The sequence below is a fragment of the Poecilia reticulata genome, linkage group LG1 (assembly GCF_000633615.1).
Source record: "Poecilia reticulata strain Guanapo linkage group LG1, Guppy_female_1.0+MT, whole genome shotgun sequence".
NCBI classification, from domain to species: Eukaryota; Metazoa; Chordata; class Actinopteri; order Cyprinodontiformes; family Poeciliidae; genus Poecilia; species Poecilia reticulata.
Window position 1 is genome coordinate 1,829,870 of NC_024331.1, and position 16,425 is coordinate 1,846,294.

General features: G+C 38.6%; 2 protein-coding genes and 1 long non-coding RNA gene across 25 annotated transcripts in view; 1 reads left to right on the forward strand and 2 right to left on the reverse strand.

Moving 5' to 3' along the window:
* Positions 1 to 10,045, reverse strand: part of LOC103461896 (PDZ and LIM domain protein 3) — a 14,372-nt gene extending 4,327 nt beyond the window's left edge. The window contains exons 1-4 of the mRNA XM_008404286.2: positions 9,009 to 10,045; positions 2,694 to 2,845; positions 1,912 to 1,996; positions 1,654 to 1,841 (exon numbers count right to left, since the gene is read on the reverse strand). Of these exons, the coding sequence (XP_008402508.1) occupies positions 1,654 to 1,841; positions 1,912 to 1,996; positions 2,694 to 2,845; positions 9,009 to 9,101 (518 nt within the window). The 5' untranslated portion in view covers positions 9,102 to 10,045. The remainder of the gene's footprint in view (positions 1 to 1,653; positions 1,842 to 1,911; positions 1,997 to 2,693; positions 2,846 to 9,008) is intronic.
* LOC103461889 (uncharacterized) lies at positions 2,776 to 6,035 on the forward strand. The gene is made up of 3 exons (XR_533234.2): positions 2,776 to 2,874; positions 4,877 to 4,989; positions 5,567 to 6,035. It is a non-coding gene; the product is annotated as an uncharacterized LOC103461889 (long non-coding RNA).
* A 2,233-nt stretch (positions 10,046 to 12,278) lies between the features above and the next one.
* Positions 12,279 to 16,425, reverse strand: part of sorbs2a (sorbin and SH3 domain containing 2a) — a 72,200-nt gene continuing 68,053 nt past the window's right edge. For 22 of the 23 annotated variants that reach the window (XM_017305108.1, XM_017305098.1, XM_017305111.1 and 19 more), the window contains 4 exons: positions 16,011 to 16,091; positions 15,712 to 15,749; positions 15,102 to 15,208; positions 12,279 to 13,694 (listed from right to left, as the gene is read on the reverse strand). In XM_017305108.1, coding sequence (XP_017160597.1) covers positions 13,633 to 13,694; positions 15,102 to 15,208; positions 15,712 to 15,749; positions 16,011 to 16,091 — 288 coding nt within the window. In that variant the 3' untranslated portion in view covers positions 12,279 to 13,632. The remainder of the gene's footprint in view (positions 13,695 to 15,101; positions 15,209 to 15,711; positions 15,750 to 16,010; positions 16,092 to 16,425) is intronic. The other variant, XM_008404231.2, reaches the window with a different exon arrangement.

Sequence of the window (16,425 nt, forward strand, 5' to 3'; positions counted from 1 at the left end):
ATGGATGGATGGATGGATGGATATGGATGGATGGATGGATGGATGGATGGATGGATGGATGGATGGATGGATGGATGGATGGATGGATTATGAAACCAAACTATAAACTGGGTTTTTATAAAGTATTTTTCTTTTTTTGTTTTATTCAAGTTATGGGAATGCAAAGTTTGTCCTCTAGGTGGCACCAGAGCAGATGAGTTTAACGCTGAAAACAATAGACAATAACTCAGTTCTACACAGTTTTGGTCTAACTTCAAAGAATTCCTTCGGAGTCATTTTAAAGATCGAGTCCAAACTGAAGCCCAGTCTGCAGTTATGTCCACATTTTTAAAAATGAGTTATTTTCACTCTGGCTCTTTTATTTTCTTATTAATTACTATTAAAATCAGAGAGCAGCAGCTCTTCTCTTTTAAAACTCTAAGATGTGGAGTTTCAAAGGGTGATAGAGACTGAACTGAGCACTAAACTTTGAGGTCTTAAACAGAAGGAATGAATTCTGGATTCTTTTCAACATCAACGCTGTTTCCAAAATCTTACAAGATGAGGTTCAAACAGTTTTGATAACCTCAGGCATGCAATTAAAAATACAATGTGATAATATGCTAATATAATTTCTTCTTAGAGTATCATGAAGCTAAGCTCCCAGGATGTGAAAGCAAAGAGGATTCAGCTGCAGCTGAACTCCACAGTGAAGGTTTGTCTCTTTTTTAATGTACCGCCTTCAAACATCTTCAACCATAAGACCCAGACCCAGGAGTGATCTGCTACTGACACAAAAAACAACAACTGGAATTTAACAAAATGCACCCTGACACACTCCAGAGTTCCTGGAACAATGTCCTTTAAGCCGATGAGACAAAACCACAGCATTTTGGTCTCTTACGTCAGCTCCATGTTTCCAGAAGGTGATTTTTTTTTCCCTCTGCAGAAGAGAGGATGAGTTTTTGTTTAGATTTGAAGTTTTTATTTTGGTTCTGCTTTGCTGCGTCTGGGATGGAAAAACTTGGATCTGTTTGAGGCAGACTGACGTCCAAAGACTATCAAGATATCCTGGAGTTAAAAATACTTCTACTTCCCACTGTCAGAAAGCTCAGCCTCAGTGGCAGGTCAAGGGTCAATAAAAAGAATAATGACCAGGAATGTGGAGCTAAAAAAACCCAAGAATGAAGAATGTTTTAAAGTGATCCTGGCTGAGATCTGAGAAGATCATCATGCAGATGGTTCACTTCTAACCTGAGACGGGTCAGGATGAGAGGATCAGACTCCCACTTGGCACGTTATGAACCTGAATCTGCTGCCATAACATCTTAAACGGCAGGCATCATTTTTATTGTTATGAAATTTTATTTTGTTGTTGATTAATTAAATAACATGTTCACCTAAATCAATAATTAAAAGTAGTTTTTAGTCTGTGAAAATAAATAATGAGGAATTTTATTCGACTTGTCAGTTTCATACGACAGCGTATTAAGGCCTTTCATCCAAAAAGTCTTTTTACAGAAAATAATGGGAAAATTCTGAGTTTCAAAAGTTGAAAATGTTCCACTTTTTGTGAGTTTTTCTGAGATTTTTCGAAGAACTACTCAAACTTTTTAAATTATTATTATTATTTTTACTCTCTCCAATTGAAAATGATTTGTGATCTGTGGGCACCTCTCGGGTTTGGGAAGCACCAGGCCTCGGATCTGGCCCTGCATGGCGTCCTGGATGTTGCCGGAGGAGTACAGGCCGATGGGAGTGTTGTAGGACGTGCTGACCACCTGCCGCTTGTCGTCGATGTTTGCTGCTGCCACAAACGGCTGAGCTTTCCGGTTGTGAGCAGTACCGATCGGCTTGTATTCCTGCAGGAAGGAAAACCATTTAAAGCCGGACTTTTCCTTTTGTTGCACTGAAATAATATTTCCCACACACCTGCGGTTCTGATTCCAGGTTGAGTTTAAACGGATGAGCTCTTCCATCCTCCACAACCCGCGGGGACCACAGCCTTGATTCGTTCCTGGTAATTACACACAGATCTCCTTAGAGTTCACGTGTTTTAAAGAGGCAGTATTACCTGTTTTCCAGGCACATATGCCATTTATATCATAATTAAGTAACTATGCTACATACTAGTCTATACTAGCTCCTTCAGACAATACTAGTCTGAAGGAGCTGAGTGGGGGGGTGGAAGGAGCTGTGTCTTGAACTTGGTCCACCCAGGGGTTTTGCACAGCTGAATGGTTGCCATGGAGATTTAAAGATTTCTCAAACATGTATGAAAAAATAGAAGCAACTCTCCAGGCATGTTTTTGACAAGTTTTAATAAACTGTCAGAGCGCAACGTCTTTGAACCTTTGAAACACAGTTTAAACACATTCTATTGGCAGCTGAACATTTTTACACTTTAATGAAGAAATGTAGAAGACATTACCACAAACTATAAATAAATCCTTAGGGAATATGGAACATTTGCTGCAGCAACAGCTGACAAATCCATTACATCAAATTTAACTTAGAGAGTTTCAGCATATATGCTGATATAACTACTGGATGCAGGTAACATCCTGGACAGAGTTCTAGTTAACAACATTTCCAGACTCAGTTCAGTTTATTTTTATGGCCTCAACAACAAAAGTCATTCTTGGGGCTCAATACAAAGTCAGTAAAGACAAACTGTTAGTGTGTGTGTGTATGTGTGTGTTCATGGTCCTCACCTCTCCACAGTGAGGCAGAGCTGGTTGAAACACTCCTTGATCTTGCTCTGGGCCTCACAGTGCAGCATGTCTGCAGCCGGGGCCCCCTCGATGGCCAGAATGATGTCCCCAGCACATAAGTTGGCCCCTGATGCTTTACTGCCGGGAGTGATCTGGATGTGAAGAAGAAGAAGAAAAACAGGTAGAATTTATATTTCACCTTATTTTCTATTCATTGCGTCCCATCTAGATGTTGAGCAAACAGCATGGTGGGACCGGCTGCCTTTCAGTGTCGGAAGAAAATTTGCTCTACAATAGTGCAGCTGTACGATTGTAGATTTATCATTGGTAACATCAGATTTTGATTTAAATGAATTAATTCAACCAGGAAGATTGTTTCTGATAGGAAATCAGATTCAAAAATAAACAAAACAATGTAAAAGAAGTTTCCATTTGGACAAGAAATCTGCTGTTGTTAATGTTTTACATCAAAAGTGTCAGGTCAAAGGTTTTAACTCTTCTAAATAACCAGTTGATAAATTATTGATTGACATTACAGAATCAAACCCTTCTTATAATCATGGAACAACTTTTTGTATGTTAGTTTGGCTATTTTGGGGATTTATCTTTAGTGATGACCTCATTACCATCATGCTAACCTTTAGCTCTGTAGAAGATAGAAGTCAGGTCTCTGAAACATTAATAATGCTTCTAGCAGAAGAACCATGTTTATAAGATTCAAATATTACTTTCAGTCTTATTCTCCTATGTTGTGTGTGAGTATGAGTGTGTGGTTTGGCTTATTTATTCATTTCTATTATTTATAAGAATCTGACAATCAAAATAAAATAATCAAGCATCACTTCAGCATGTGGAGCAGATATTCTGGGTTACGTTTTTTAAAAGCTACATCACCTTATCATGCTTTACAATATTTGACAAATTCAGTTTTCATGAAAATTTGCTTCATTTCTGAACTTTATTTCAGATTTTCATATGTATTAGAGACACCGAAAGTCAGAGTAGATATTGTATGTTGAATGTGACTTCATGTACACACCTGTCTGTGTGAAAGTGGAATATAAATGAGTCAGAAAACACTTTGCTGTGCTAAACTAAACTCTGATGTTATGAGGATGAATCCTGGCTCTTTGCTGTTAGATCAGCAGAATTAATATTTAATAAATAAACATTTCGTTCTAACTATTCTGTAGAACAAGGCATTCAAGTGATTCAGGAAATGCAGATCTAACAATAAATACAGTTATTTACTGTAGATTATTAAGTCAGTGGTTTTACAGAACTAACATCCAGGAGAAGCAAAACTTTTCATCTTAAAATCCTTAAAAACTCTTTTTATGTTACTATACTTTGTCTTATTTGCAGTCTGTATTCTAAGGAAGCAGAACTTTTAAACCTAATCTTCATCTTCTGATTATTTAGCTTATCAATTTCAATCAATATCAATAAAACCCAACAACAACAAGTAATCTAGTCCATTTGAAGCTTCAGCTGCAAACAAAAACACAGAATCCACGACATTCAGAAAAGTGGCGACTGTCACTAGTTGGAGGGGTCATGAGAAAACTGTGACCTCTGAATGTTTTTAGTCTGATTGAGGAAAGCAGAAGGAGTTGCTGGGAGCAAAATCAGAATTTCTTTTTGTTTTGTGTCTTATTCGTATCAGAGGCTTTAATGTTGTACACATCCTCCCTCTCTCTCCTTCCCCCAAAGAAAGTTTATCTGCATAAAGATGACAGAAAGTTTTAGGAGGATGATGGCTCTGCATGTTTTCAATAACTTTATGTGAACAAATGTATTCATGTGTAATTCTAATTATTTAATGGAAACACCGCAATTGCGAAATTGTGTTGTTTTTTTCCTAACATTAGAGGAATACACACAAAGTTTTGTGCACATTTGTAATGGAAACGCTGCTCCTGTTAAACATAGTGGTGGTGGTGGCAGCATCATGCTGTGAGGAGAGACAGAGCAGCTGGTCAGTGTGGACAGAGTTAGATATAGAACGATCCTGGACAAAAACAGGACAGAGATAAAAAGGGATTTTGAGCGAAGCCTAGTCAAAGTAAAAGCCTAAATCCAATCAGAAGCAAAAAAATTCAAATTGAGGTTCAGAAACATTCATATAAAACTTTTCTTTCAAATTCATCTTTTCTTTACTGCCGTGTTTTGATCTGTCACAGGAAACCTGATGAAACTTTATGGACTGAAATCTGATACCTGCCTGCTGTAAACAGGACGACGTAGAGAGGAGGTGAAATGAAAACGCCTTTCAGTTTCATCTTTTGAAGTGAAGGTGATGGTCATTTTTGTCTTGTCTCATAATCCCAGATGCTTTCAGAACCCATCAGAACCTCCCGGTCCACGTTGGGTTCTGATCTCAGCGGCGCTCGTGTTCCTGTCAGCTGTTGTGATTTTGTTTTTGATGCAGGAATGTTGTTGTTTTGCTTCCTGTTCATGTTTACATGTCGTTTCTTTTCCCACATATGCTGTTCAAAGACATTCATTTTAGGTTAATAGTATATTCTACCTTGTGCTCACTAAGTACTGGGCTGATTTTGTTTCCATATTGCAGCAGCAAAGAACTTTTTTTGAGCGGTTTGTATGTCCATCCTCCTGATTATGTTGTTCTTCATACATATTGTTCTTCATAAATTCCTTCAAGATGGTGGAGACCTTTTGTCTGTTCTTCATTAGTTTCATGTCATCACTTTTCTCTGTTGTTGATCACTGGGGCTCCTGGTTCCCTTCTGGGAGAACACCTGGCCTAAATATGTCTCCAAAATACAAAAACCAGACTCCACCACAGAGCCCAACTATTCAGACAAATAACAGCAAAGACAATTTATTCATGACCTCAATCTGCATTTCAGTTCAGTCAGCAAAGCGGAGGCGTCTCACCAGGATGCTGCAGAGGCAGCGGCCCTGTTTCTGAACTTCATTGGCCTGCTGGGATTTAACGTGTGGAACCAGAGGAACTCGTCGTCACGGCAACAACAAAAGCATTTGCTGTGACAGCACACAGATGGAATATGTAATCTCATAACCAGGAAGTGATGAAGATGAGAAAGTAATTCCAGAGCAGCATCAAAGAAGATCTGAGCCAAGCGTTCCCACGGATACGACCCGGAGCATGACCCCGCTCTCTGTCGTAATGCGCTGCTGGACGTAGCAAGCTGAGCCACACTCAACTAAGACTTGGTCATCTGACTATAAATAACGGCGGATGAAAGTGCAGAGAGGATCTGTTGTCCTGCTGTCAGACCCCTCCACTGATTTAGTACCTGCAAACTTTATTTCTGTTCAGATATGATTTTTATAGATTATTATATATTTTTTTCATTTCATTACAGCTTGGTTCTGTGAAACGTCTTTTTAATAAAAGAACAACCCAGCTGGAGTGTGTTCATTTTGTGATAGTAACTTTTTCCTGGGTTTTCTGGGTTCAGTCGTCCAGATTTAGGTTTTCACTTTTATAAAGTTAGAAAAGAAACATAAATAAACAAATCCATCAGAAAAATAACAATGAAAAACATCCTGTGCTTTACAGATTGTATTCAGTGAGGGGAAGGCTGATCATGACATCATCACATCTACACTACTCTGCATGTGTGTGTGTGTGTGTGTGTGTGTGTGTGTGTGTGTGTGTGTGTGTGTGTGTGTGTGCGTGTGCGTGTGGGTGTGTGTGTGCGTGTGTTACAGGGATGGAGTGAGTTATAACATACCAAGGTTTTTTAAAAACACAGCTAAACTACTGGATGTGAATCCAGACTATAGATACACACTGCTCGTGGTTGTTCATTCACAACTCCAAACACCCCCAACAAACACACACACACACACACACACACACACACACACACACACACACACACACACACAGCTTCTTTTTCACCATCATGGGCTAAAAATACACAGATGGACAGGTGCTACATAGATTTATTGCCGTTTGGCAATAATCAGTTTGTGTTCCCATCTGAACAATTCAAATTTTAAAATTCAAACCTGAAAACATTTTTTTTTATTAAACCTGTTTATTTTCAGTCATAGTTCCTAATGTAGATTAGTCTACTAATTTAACTCCTTTTATTTTTAATTAATTGATTTATCTGTTCTGATTAAAATGACTTCTTCACGTCATTATTTCATCGTTATACAGATAATATCCAGAGTAGATGTCATAATTAATCTGTGTGTTCAAATCAAGCCGTGACTCTTAGAGCTGCAGTGGATTAAAATGTAGAACAGATCAGAAAATCCAACCAGCAGAAAAAAGTATTTCAGCAAAGAGTTTAATATCATCAAATAGCTGTATATATATTTTTAGCTTTTAAATGTATGGGTTTTGAAAGTATTCTAAGTTAAATTAATGCTTCGCAGGAAGGAGCGTTAGAGTTCATGCAGTAAAGTTAAAAGCGCAGTTTTACAAATAATAACTCCATTATTATTAATCAAGTTACTGATGTGTGACATGAGCTTCCCTGAACTACCAGCAACTTTTTCTCTGAGACACATTTCAAATGTTCCTGTTTCCCTCCACTGTCACCGTCTCATCCACGACGTGTCTCATAGTTGGAGAAAGTTTCCAGCGTTGGTTGTGAATGTGATCTGTGTGCGTGTGTGTCTGTGTGTGTATGTTCTGATGTTGCAGTTAACTAGGGAAAAAAAAAAAGATCCTTGTCGTCTTGTGTTTACTTTCCACCAGCAACTGTGAGGCCCTCAGAGCAGGATGTTCCTGACCAAACATGGCAGCGAGGGGAGCCGCTGCATTCAGTCATGTTTGACTGAAGCTGGAGAGTTCGCTGTAGGAAGAATCCCTTCGCTTCACGACTTTTAATCAGCCGCTTTCAGATTCTATGAGATGTTTCGGTTCTAATGTGTCATCTGACCTCCGTGTTTTCCCCTCTCCTCTGTCATTTCTTAACCATCTCATTCCTCTCTCATCACTGCTCTCACACACAGCTCTGAGTGTCCACTGACACAACAGGTGTGAGGTCACTGGGTCCAGCCAGCCATAGAACTACACTTTTATTTAGTTCCTGAGGTCTTTCCCTAAATATAGAAGAACACTAACCCCGGCAGAGACTGGGATTACTCATCTCTTCTCATGTTAGCCTCCGTAACTCTGGAATTAGCCTCGCAAATTAATCCAAACACAAGAGGAGATGGTGCCTCTCTGATTCAGACGGTTTGCCTGTGTGGTCCGTAGATGAGGAAAAACGTTGGATATGCTGGTGAAGATTGTCTCGTTTTTCCTCTAGGTTTTTCCTTTAGTTTCACTCTGGAAGATGAAGCATTTATTAGCTTTTTTAAAATGTTTTTGGAACTTGTTAGAAGGTCTGCGTCTTGTTAAATCTGTTGTAAAATTAACAGCATTTCAGAGAACAGATCATAGAGACATTCAAACACGGTGGTGGCAGTGTGATGGTCTGAGCTGCTCTGCTGCTTCAGGACCTGCATGACTCACTAGTCGTGTTTCCAGTGACTGTAAATTTGAGCAAATTGGAATTACAAAAATACATTTGCTTAATGGAAACACGCCAAAGTTTTTCACTAAAGAATTTTTGCGCTATGATGTGGTTTTTCAGCTGTATCCAAATTATTATATTTCTCTAAATTGTAATGGAAACACTGTTTTTCGCATCGCACAAAGAATATGATCAAGCATTGGTGGAAAAGACAACAGGAAGTAGCAGGAGAATGTTTTTGAAAGACTTATCGGGTGAACAAACTTTAATTACGTCGCAGACGGCATCAGCAGTAACAGGTTTTAGAGGGCAATTATTTTTTAACACAAGATTGTTTTTTCATTAATAAATAGTTGCACAACTTAAAAACTGCTTTTTCCCATTTACTTTGGTTTAATTTATCCTTTTTGAAAATCTGTTTGGTGAGTTGAAACATTAACATTAACTCAACATTTTCCTGTTTTCCATCAGACTTTCATTACTTCTAAAGATCAAAGTTTATTTCCACAAATATCTTCCACACTTTTAAAGAGACCCTGACATGCGAACGGGCCAGGCGGTGACATCAGCTGCTATTTGTATCTAAACCACATGCATCCACTGTGGCACAGGTGCAAGCCACTCAGGAATGTTTCTGGAATGAACCGTCCCGGAAAGAGAATGCTGACAGTAAACCAACCTGGGATCCCTCTGGAGCGACCCCCCCAGCCCCACCCATGCCCCGCCCTGCCCTGTGCCCCCCAAGGAGGAAACACAGGTACAGCTTTAGACTGACAATGTCTTTGATCACAAACCATCTGATGTTTACCACCTAACATGAACATTCTGACCACATCCCATCACTCACCCTGGAGATGGTCAGTGGCTGGTTGAAGTCCTTTCCTCCTGTCAGCCGAAACCCCCAGGGAGGGGGTCCGTCCAGGACGACGTTGAGTGGCATGGCCCTTTAAAATCTGCCAGCTGTTGGGACAACAGCACCCTGCTGCGGTCACGCTTCCAGAGCAGAGACGTTTCAAAGTGATGGAGATTATGAACCATGCTGAGGGGAGACTCAGAGGGAGGGGAGTGGACACTGTGAGCCCACCCCCACAGTGAGGTCACCGGTCAGATTTTAGGAACACAGTCTTAGTCTGCAACAAGTCAGGCTCGCCTAGGGACTTTAATTCTCCTTTTGTTTTTGCAGCCTCTCCACTTCCAACAGAAGCCAGAGTTTTACCTCACTAAAGACAGTTTTACCTCACTAACAACAGTTGTCTGATTATTTATGGTTTTGAACCCAGTCTCTTCCCCTTCAGGGTGACTTGTAAACAGTGCAGACGTATCCCAGCCTCGATTAGAAGCCGCCAGCTGCCAGCGTTTTCATCCACAGATGCTGGAGGTCTGACAGGCCCGCTGCTGCTCTGAAGGCTCCGGCTGCTCAGGTCCTTATTTGGTTCTGAAGGCGAAGCTCTCTGAGGTCCTGGAGGCCTCTCAGGAACATTCCACTCACTTTGGATCTGGATGGGACTGAAGCCTCTCAGCCTCATTAATAACAAACCAGTTTTATGTTGGTTGTTCACCAACAGCTGTTTTCATTTCTTTCTTTTTTCTCTTTTATCAGATTGTTTTTTATGTTGATTCAAGTTTTCAAAAAATGTCTCCTGCAGTATTCAATAACTCATACTAGAACCATCTTCCATGAATTTATGTTTTTATCATTAATGAAATCCCTGATGCTTTTGTGCATAAAGTTTTCCTGTAAACAAACAATAATCCACCTCAGATGTGTCCATGTGAAAGAAACAACGTGACATTTCTAAAGTATGCATGGAAGATGGTTCTAGTGGTTTTATAACAATCAGGATTAACTATATTGATGAAACATTTGGAGAAGCTGACTGATAATTAGTTTTAAGCTGAATGTTTAGAGTGGCTTTTATGCCGTCATCAGATCAGATCAATACTGAAAATAACTCAATTAAACTCAAATTAGGCCTTGAAAAATGTTGTTTTATTCATTCGAGGTTAAATATCACTAGCCAGCTTAATCTCCATGTCTAAAAGACCAAGATACAGCAAGCTACTGTGTGAGAATAACACCAGCTTTTTGATGCAAAGTAACAAAACAAAGATAATTTGCACCATAAAGAATGTAACACATCACCTAGCAACAGCACTAGGCTTTTAAAACTTGCTTACCAAAAAAGCTTCCTCTTTAGTTTACTGGTAAACACAACCTTTAGATATGCAAAACTGTATTTAATTGAGCAAATGTTTCTCAGATCATATTTGTGTCTGTAACGGTCAGCTTGTATAAATCAGTACTCATTAAATACTCTGCTTTCTTTGCAGTCAGCCAAAAAGCTGATCTATCAAGCTAATCGGTGAAAATGGTGTCATCTATCATCTGGATTTTATCAGCAATAAAGCTCAAAGGACCATACAGATGTGCTACAATATTGAAGAAATACTTAAATTAAGCATCATATACAATTTAATATTTTATCTGAAAACACCAGAAATGAATGTGTTTGGAGAGGAAATCTGTTCTGCTCTTATCAAAGGTAAACAGGAGGCCTAAACACTGAAGACTGTATCTTCTCAGCACGCTATCATATTTCTACGTTTTCTACACTACATACGCATAAATGATTTTTTGCATCACAGAAGAGGTTTACATGTACATGGCTATTAAAGTAGTGAGTCATAAATAAGGCAGCAATCCCCAGCTTAGCGTAACCTACAGGAACTTGAACATCAAAACCTCCTCGACTCTATTTAAATACATCTGATTAAAACTGCCTTCGATTTGTCTCAGAAGTCAGGTCTGTGAACAATGACATACTGGAGTCGAACACATTCTTGTCAGAAAACAGTTCTTTGCTTATTGTTATGATGTTAGCTACTAGCAACACAAGCTAATGATTTTCTTGCAGTTGTTTGGGGTCAAACATTAAAGGAACAGGCTAACAAATGCCAGTCGTGCGTGTTGACTCTTTTAGTTTGTTCACCCTCGATTGCTGATCAGTCATGCAATATAGCTAACTGCTAATAGGCTGCAGGAATAAAAGTTACAGTTGTTACAGCTGAATGAACACCAAAAACTAGACATTCTTGGTCTCAGCGACATGTTTGAAGATCATAAACATTAAACTGTAATGTCTAAGACAGCCAGGTATGCTTGCAGTTTATTCAGAAAACTTTTCATTGTCTGCCGACAACAAAAAGGTTGAACTGTTTCATCCTTTTGAACTGGATTCAGAATTATTGGCAGCTTTTTGAAAATCTCAGAATTAAGGTTCAGGTGTGTATTCTATCACTGTTTGTAGCTGGAAGAACTGTTGGTTACTAATTTAAGATGCAGCTTAAAATACAGTCACCAAATCATGTCACAGTTTCTGATGTCTGTGACAGCAATAACTCCATCACAAAAAATACATTTATAATGAATAACTATATTCATTTGTTTATGACACAGATTTTACAGTACTGTGGTGCTTTTGGTTTAAAGCAGAACTTCTAATCTGAAGCCAATCCAACGTAGAGCCACTGATCCAGTTTAAACTGCTGATCTACCACCAAAAATGTCTCTGAATGAAAAATAGCAATCAGCCTGCATTTGTTTTCTTTGACTGTGTGTGTATTAATCTATGGGTTGAATCACTAATTCAAATACAAAAAAGATTAACAAATCAGTCTAGAAAATAGGGTGTGATATTGGGAATCAAAGATAAAGGACATTGTTCACCAATAAGTCAATGTCACAAGCCCTTAATGTTTTAGAAATTCTTATATTGTTCAGATGCTGGAATAAGGAACAAAATCTGGACATTTTTCCATATTTAATATGCATAGTTTTGTTTCCAGATTTATTCAGATTTTAAAAATTCTTGGACCCTTTTAATGAGGCACAAACTATTGCAAGAAAACTTTTTATTCCAGCAACTTTGACTATGTTTTATAAACCTGACTTGAAAACCATGAGAATTTTGACCATATTTGACGATCTTCTAAATTTTCCCGACTCCCGACTTTAGAGAAATTCTGACTTCTGAGTACAAATCGAATGAACCACACGCGTCACACCTACAGATGAAAGACAAAGAAATTAGAAAAAAAGAGAAGGAACCAAATGTGATGGTGGGTGAAAAACAGCTGAGTTTATAAAGCATGTGGATGCTGGCTGGAGTGCAGCTCTCATACAAAAAGCTTACAAAAAACACAACAAACACAAAGTGTTCTCACACCCGCTGGCGAAGTGAATGGGGAGGAGTGACGTGAAGGACGAAGATGAATAACATATCTTAAGGTGCTTTAACAATGGTTTTTGATGTCAGTGTCCATCTGCTGTGAAATGATAAATGAGGAATAAGAAAAATGACAAACAAACAAGTGGTGTTCACTTCGCGTGACAGCTTAGCTAAGATGGAAAATAGCAAATATTCCATATAATATGCACACATGAACAGTGATACTACTACTCACTCTGACAGTAACACATATGTGAGCTCATCCTGTATCTTCAAATAAAATCCATATTAGAAATGTGATAATTCATTATATTCCACCCAGCATCAACAATCCAACTGCACAATGGTCCTTGAAAATGAAAGAACCATGCTTTAAACATCAGATGTTAAAAAATGTCTTCTACAAAAAAAAGAAAACAATATCACGTTCATCATCTCATAACACAATCTGATCAACAGTTCGTCTTCTAATAAATACCTAAAAAGGTAAACAACCTTCCTGCCAACATTTTCCAGACGACTGCCTCCTGAAGTGCTGCAGTCTGAGGAGCCGCTGTCATAAATCTGAAGGGGGAAAATGAAAGGAAGCACACAAGCTTGTGTGGAGATAAAGTTAAAGTGCATCAACGCTAAAGTGGAAAATGTTCAAAACAAAAACCAACAACTTGAAAATGTTTTATGATTTATGCTGGGACCCTTGGCGGTAAACTAAACCCCTACATACCTGATAGTGTGGTATTTGCACAGACTATAGTAAATGTGAAATGTTTGTTAAAATCCCCAAAATACAAGTCTAACACAATACTGCTTTCTTAACACTTTCTGCACTTCATTTTCTCAGGGATTCCTGTAAGTGAACACTGAAATAAACTGCTGAAGTGTTGAACATTTCAGTAACTGCAGAGCTGATCCTGGTACTCTGACTGCCCTTAAAACGGCTCAAATAGAGAGGAAAGTGTTTCTGCGGTCCTTTGATACCCTTCCTCCCGTCGTCAAACATTAAAGGAGCACAAATTTCGAGTGTCTATAATAGAAAAATAAGGGTAAAAAGAGAAGATTAAAAAAACAGCATTATCTTGTAGAAGTCTTTCATTAAAGATGGCTAGTTGAAGCTAAGATTCTGTCTACAAAGTGTGCTGCAGCCTCAGGTCTCTGCTGACATCCTGTGGCGGGGCTGTGCTGCTGACAGCCATGAACGTGTCACAGAAGGGGGCGGGGCCACAGTGGAGTCTGGAATCATCATTATAGCTGCTTCACGTAGTTTCCCGGGAAGGTTCCGAACAGCTTGCTCCTTCGAGACGTCCCTTTATAAACAAAGCAACCAAAGGAGGCGGTCAGATCGAAACCAGTGGCTGCAGCAGGAGCAGGAGGGACATCATACACTAACATATCTCCTCATGTGACACTTTTCTATCAGCTAAGCATAAGCGGCGAACGTTAGAAACAGCAGCATCCGTTTGGAGAAGTAGGGAAGATTTCTGACACGAAGCAAACAGTTTATCAAACAGAAACACTGAAAGCACCTCAGTGATCAAAGGTGTCATAGAGGTGATATGCTCTGGACATTAACACAGCAACTCCACACCCTACCATCACTTTCTTTTTTTAAGTAGAGAATGTAACTGGAAATATTTTCCCACATTTAGTGCCACAAATATTTTACACAATTTAAAATTATATATAATGTAAATTGTATAAGTGTGCATGATCTTAAATATTTTGTTAAACAAATTTTGATTCATTTTTAATCGAGTTCTCAGACCAATATCTGAGGTTTCCGAGAGAAACAGTGCTGAACTGATTTAAACACATTTCTTTTTTTCATAAATGTACTGAATTACAAATTTATATGGTAACTTTGCACCAGTGCAGCTCATTTAAATAAACCAATACCTTTGTAACATGGTCAAACACGTTACAAAGGTGTTACAACTTTTATTTGTTCAGTCAGTGCAATCAGGAGTAGAACAATCAATGTGAAATAAATAATAAAGAAACTGAAACTGACAAAAGCAACTGGTTGAGCAACTGGTTGACTACATTGACACACCGTCTTTCAAATTATTCAGTAAGTGCAATTAGGAATTCAAAATATAATGCAAAATAAGTAATAAAACGGTCATGTTTTTGTAGTGTGGGAAGCAGCTGGACAGAGCACACACAACCACAGGGACATACATGCTCACTCCATGCAGACACTGTTGCTACAAAGCAACAGTGCCACCAACTGGCCAATCGATGCACGTGAACCTCTCAGACGCAAGGGGAATATTGGTAGATAATAACGGTCACACATGCAATAAGGTAAAGTATACATCTGGACGAAACAGACAATGTCCCAAACTTTTTCTTCCACTTTAGTAATTAAATGTATAACGTTATTTCATATCTTCTGAGAGATTTTGCAAATAAAGATGACTCTGTTGCATTGAAAAAAATCTACACATGTCTAATAATTGCTTCCTACATTCTTTCATAATTTTTTCTAATGATGAGTTGATCATTTTGTCTTTCACCTCTGAGATGTTCTGAGAGACTCACTGTGTATTTATCTCCAGGACAAAAGACAAAAGGGACACACTGGTTGCCATATTCAGAAACCACACCCTTTTGTTACCTTTATTTTTTTTTTGTTTTTTTTTTACAAAGTGATGAAACTTCTAAGAACGTAGGTGCTGCTATAAGTTTTGGTAGACAACACTGAAACCTACCAACAAACCAGCCGTCGTCACATTTCTCCATGACATCCACGACGTCTCCCTCCTTCAGCTCCAGCTCGTCCTCGTTGCGAGGCATGTAGTTGTACAGAGCCTGGTACCTGTGTTTAAACACTCACGTCAGAAACACAGCACATGACGCATCATGCAGCTCACTGCTATCGATGTGTGTTACCTCTGTTTCATTTTTTAGCAGATATTACTATTATTCTCTATATTAATCTTAGCTTCCTGTTTATATGCTAAAGAAATTAGCTTAGAAAAACAGCTTGATGTTCATGTTCACATTTTGTCACTCCGCAGCCACAAACCTTCATTTAGTTTTATTAGGATTTTATGTGAGATTTATTTTTATTTTTAATTAAATTGCGATTAAAAGAAGTTGAAAACCATGTGAAAGTTTTAATTTTACTTCTGTTGCACAATTTGAAAATACTTGGTGTTTGTCTATCACATGAAATCCTAATAAAATAAATTCAAGTTTGTTTCTGTTAAATACTTTTCCAAGGCAACAAGAGTTTTAATGGATAGGAGAAACGATTAACTTAAAAATGGGATAATTTTGAATTTATTTACAGTAGTAATAACATCAAGTAGTACTTACGGGTCTCCTCCACCATGGAGTGCATCCTGTACCAACCGCTGAGTTAGAGGGAGAAAGAAAGAAAGATGGACACAATTAAATTCAAATATGGTTTTATGTGCATCCTTTGAGTTCTCAGTTATGAAACAAGCATTTTATAACCAGATACTAAAAGTTGCAGTCTTAACATAAAACATGATGCTGCATTTAACTAAACAGCATAAATATGACAAACTCAGTCTTAATCAGTCATAAATAACGAGGTGGTTATGTTGCTTTCCTGCACAGAAACAAGAGCAGTGGGTTTACAGTCCCCCTACCCTTCGACCTCTAACTGGCGACAGATAGGACCTCCTGGACAAGATGGGGCTACGTGGGGGTTTACCGCCAACAACTGGATCCTGCTTAATGGGCAGAAAGACCAGAGGCAACACACCTATAAGCTCCAACACAGAGGAGGTCAGCAACCTTGACGATGAGCTGAGCAAGCAGGGTGAAACTCTTAACGACATGCTGATGTAAACAAAAACCGGCCTAATCAAAGCCACTTTCACAGACCCACGCAGAAACATTATAGCATTCTTTCTGCCATTTTTGGTTAATACATCAGGCAAGTTAGTATTTACAGCTCGATCAGGGAAAATTGAAAAATTGTAGAGAATCTCGTAATAAAACCAACAGCCCGAAACTCTAACATACTCAATTCAAAGCTGCAGTGCATAACTTTGATATATA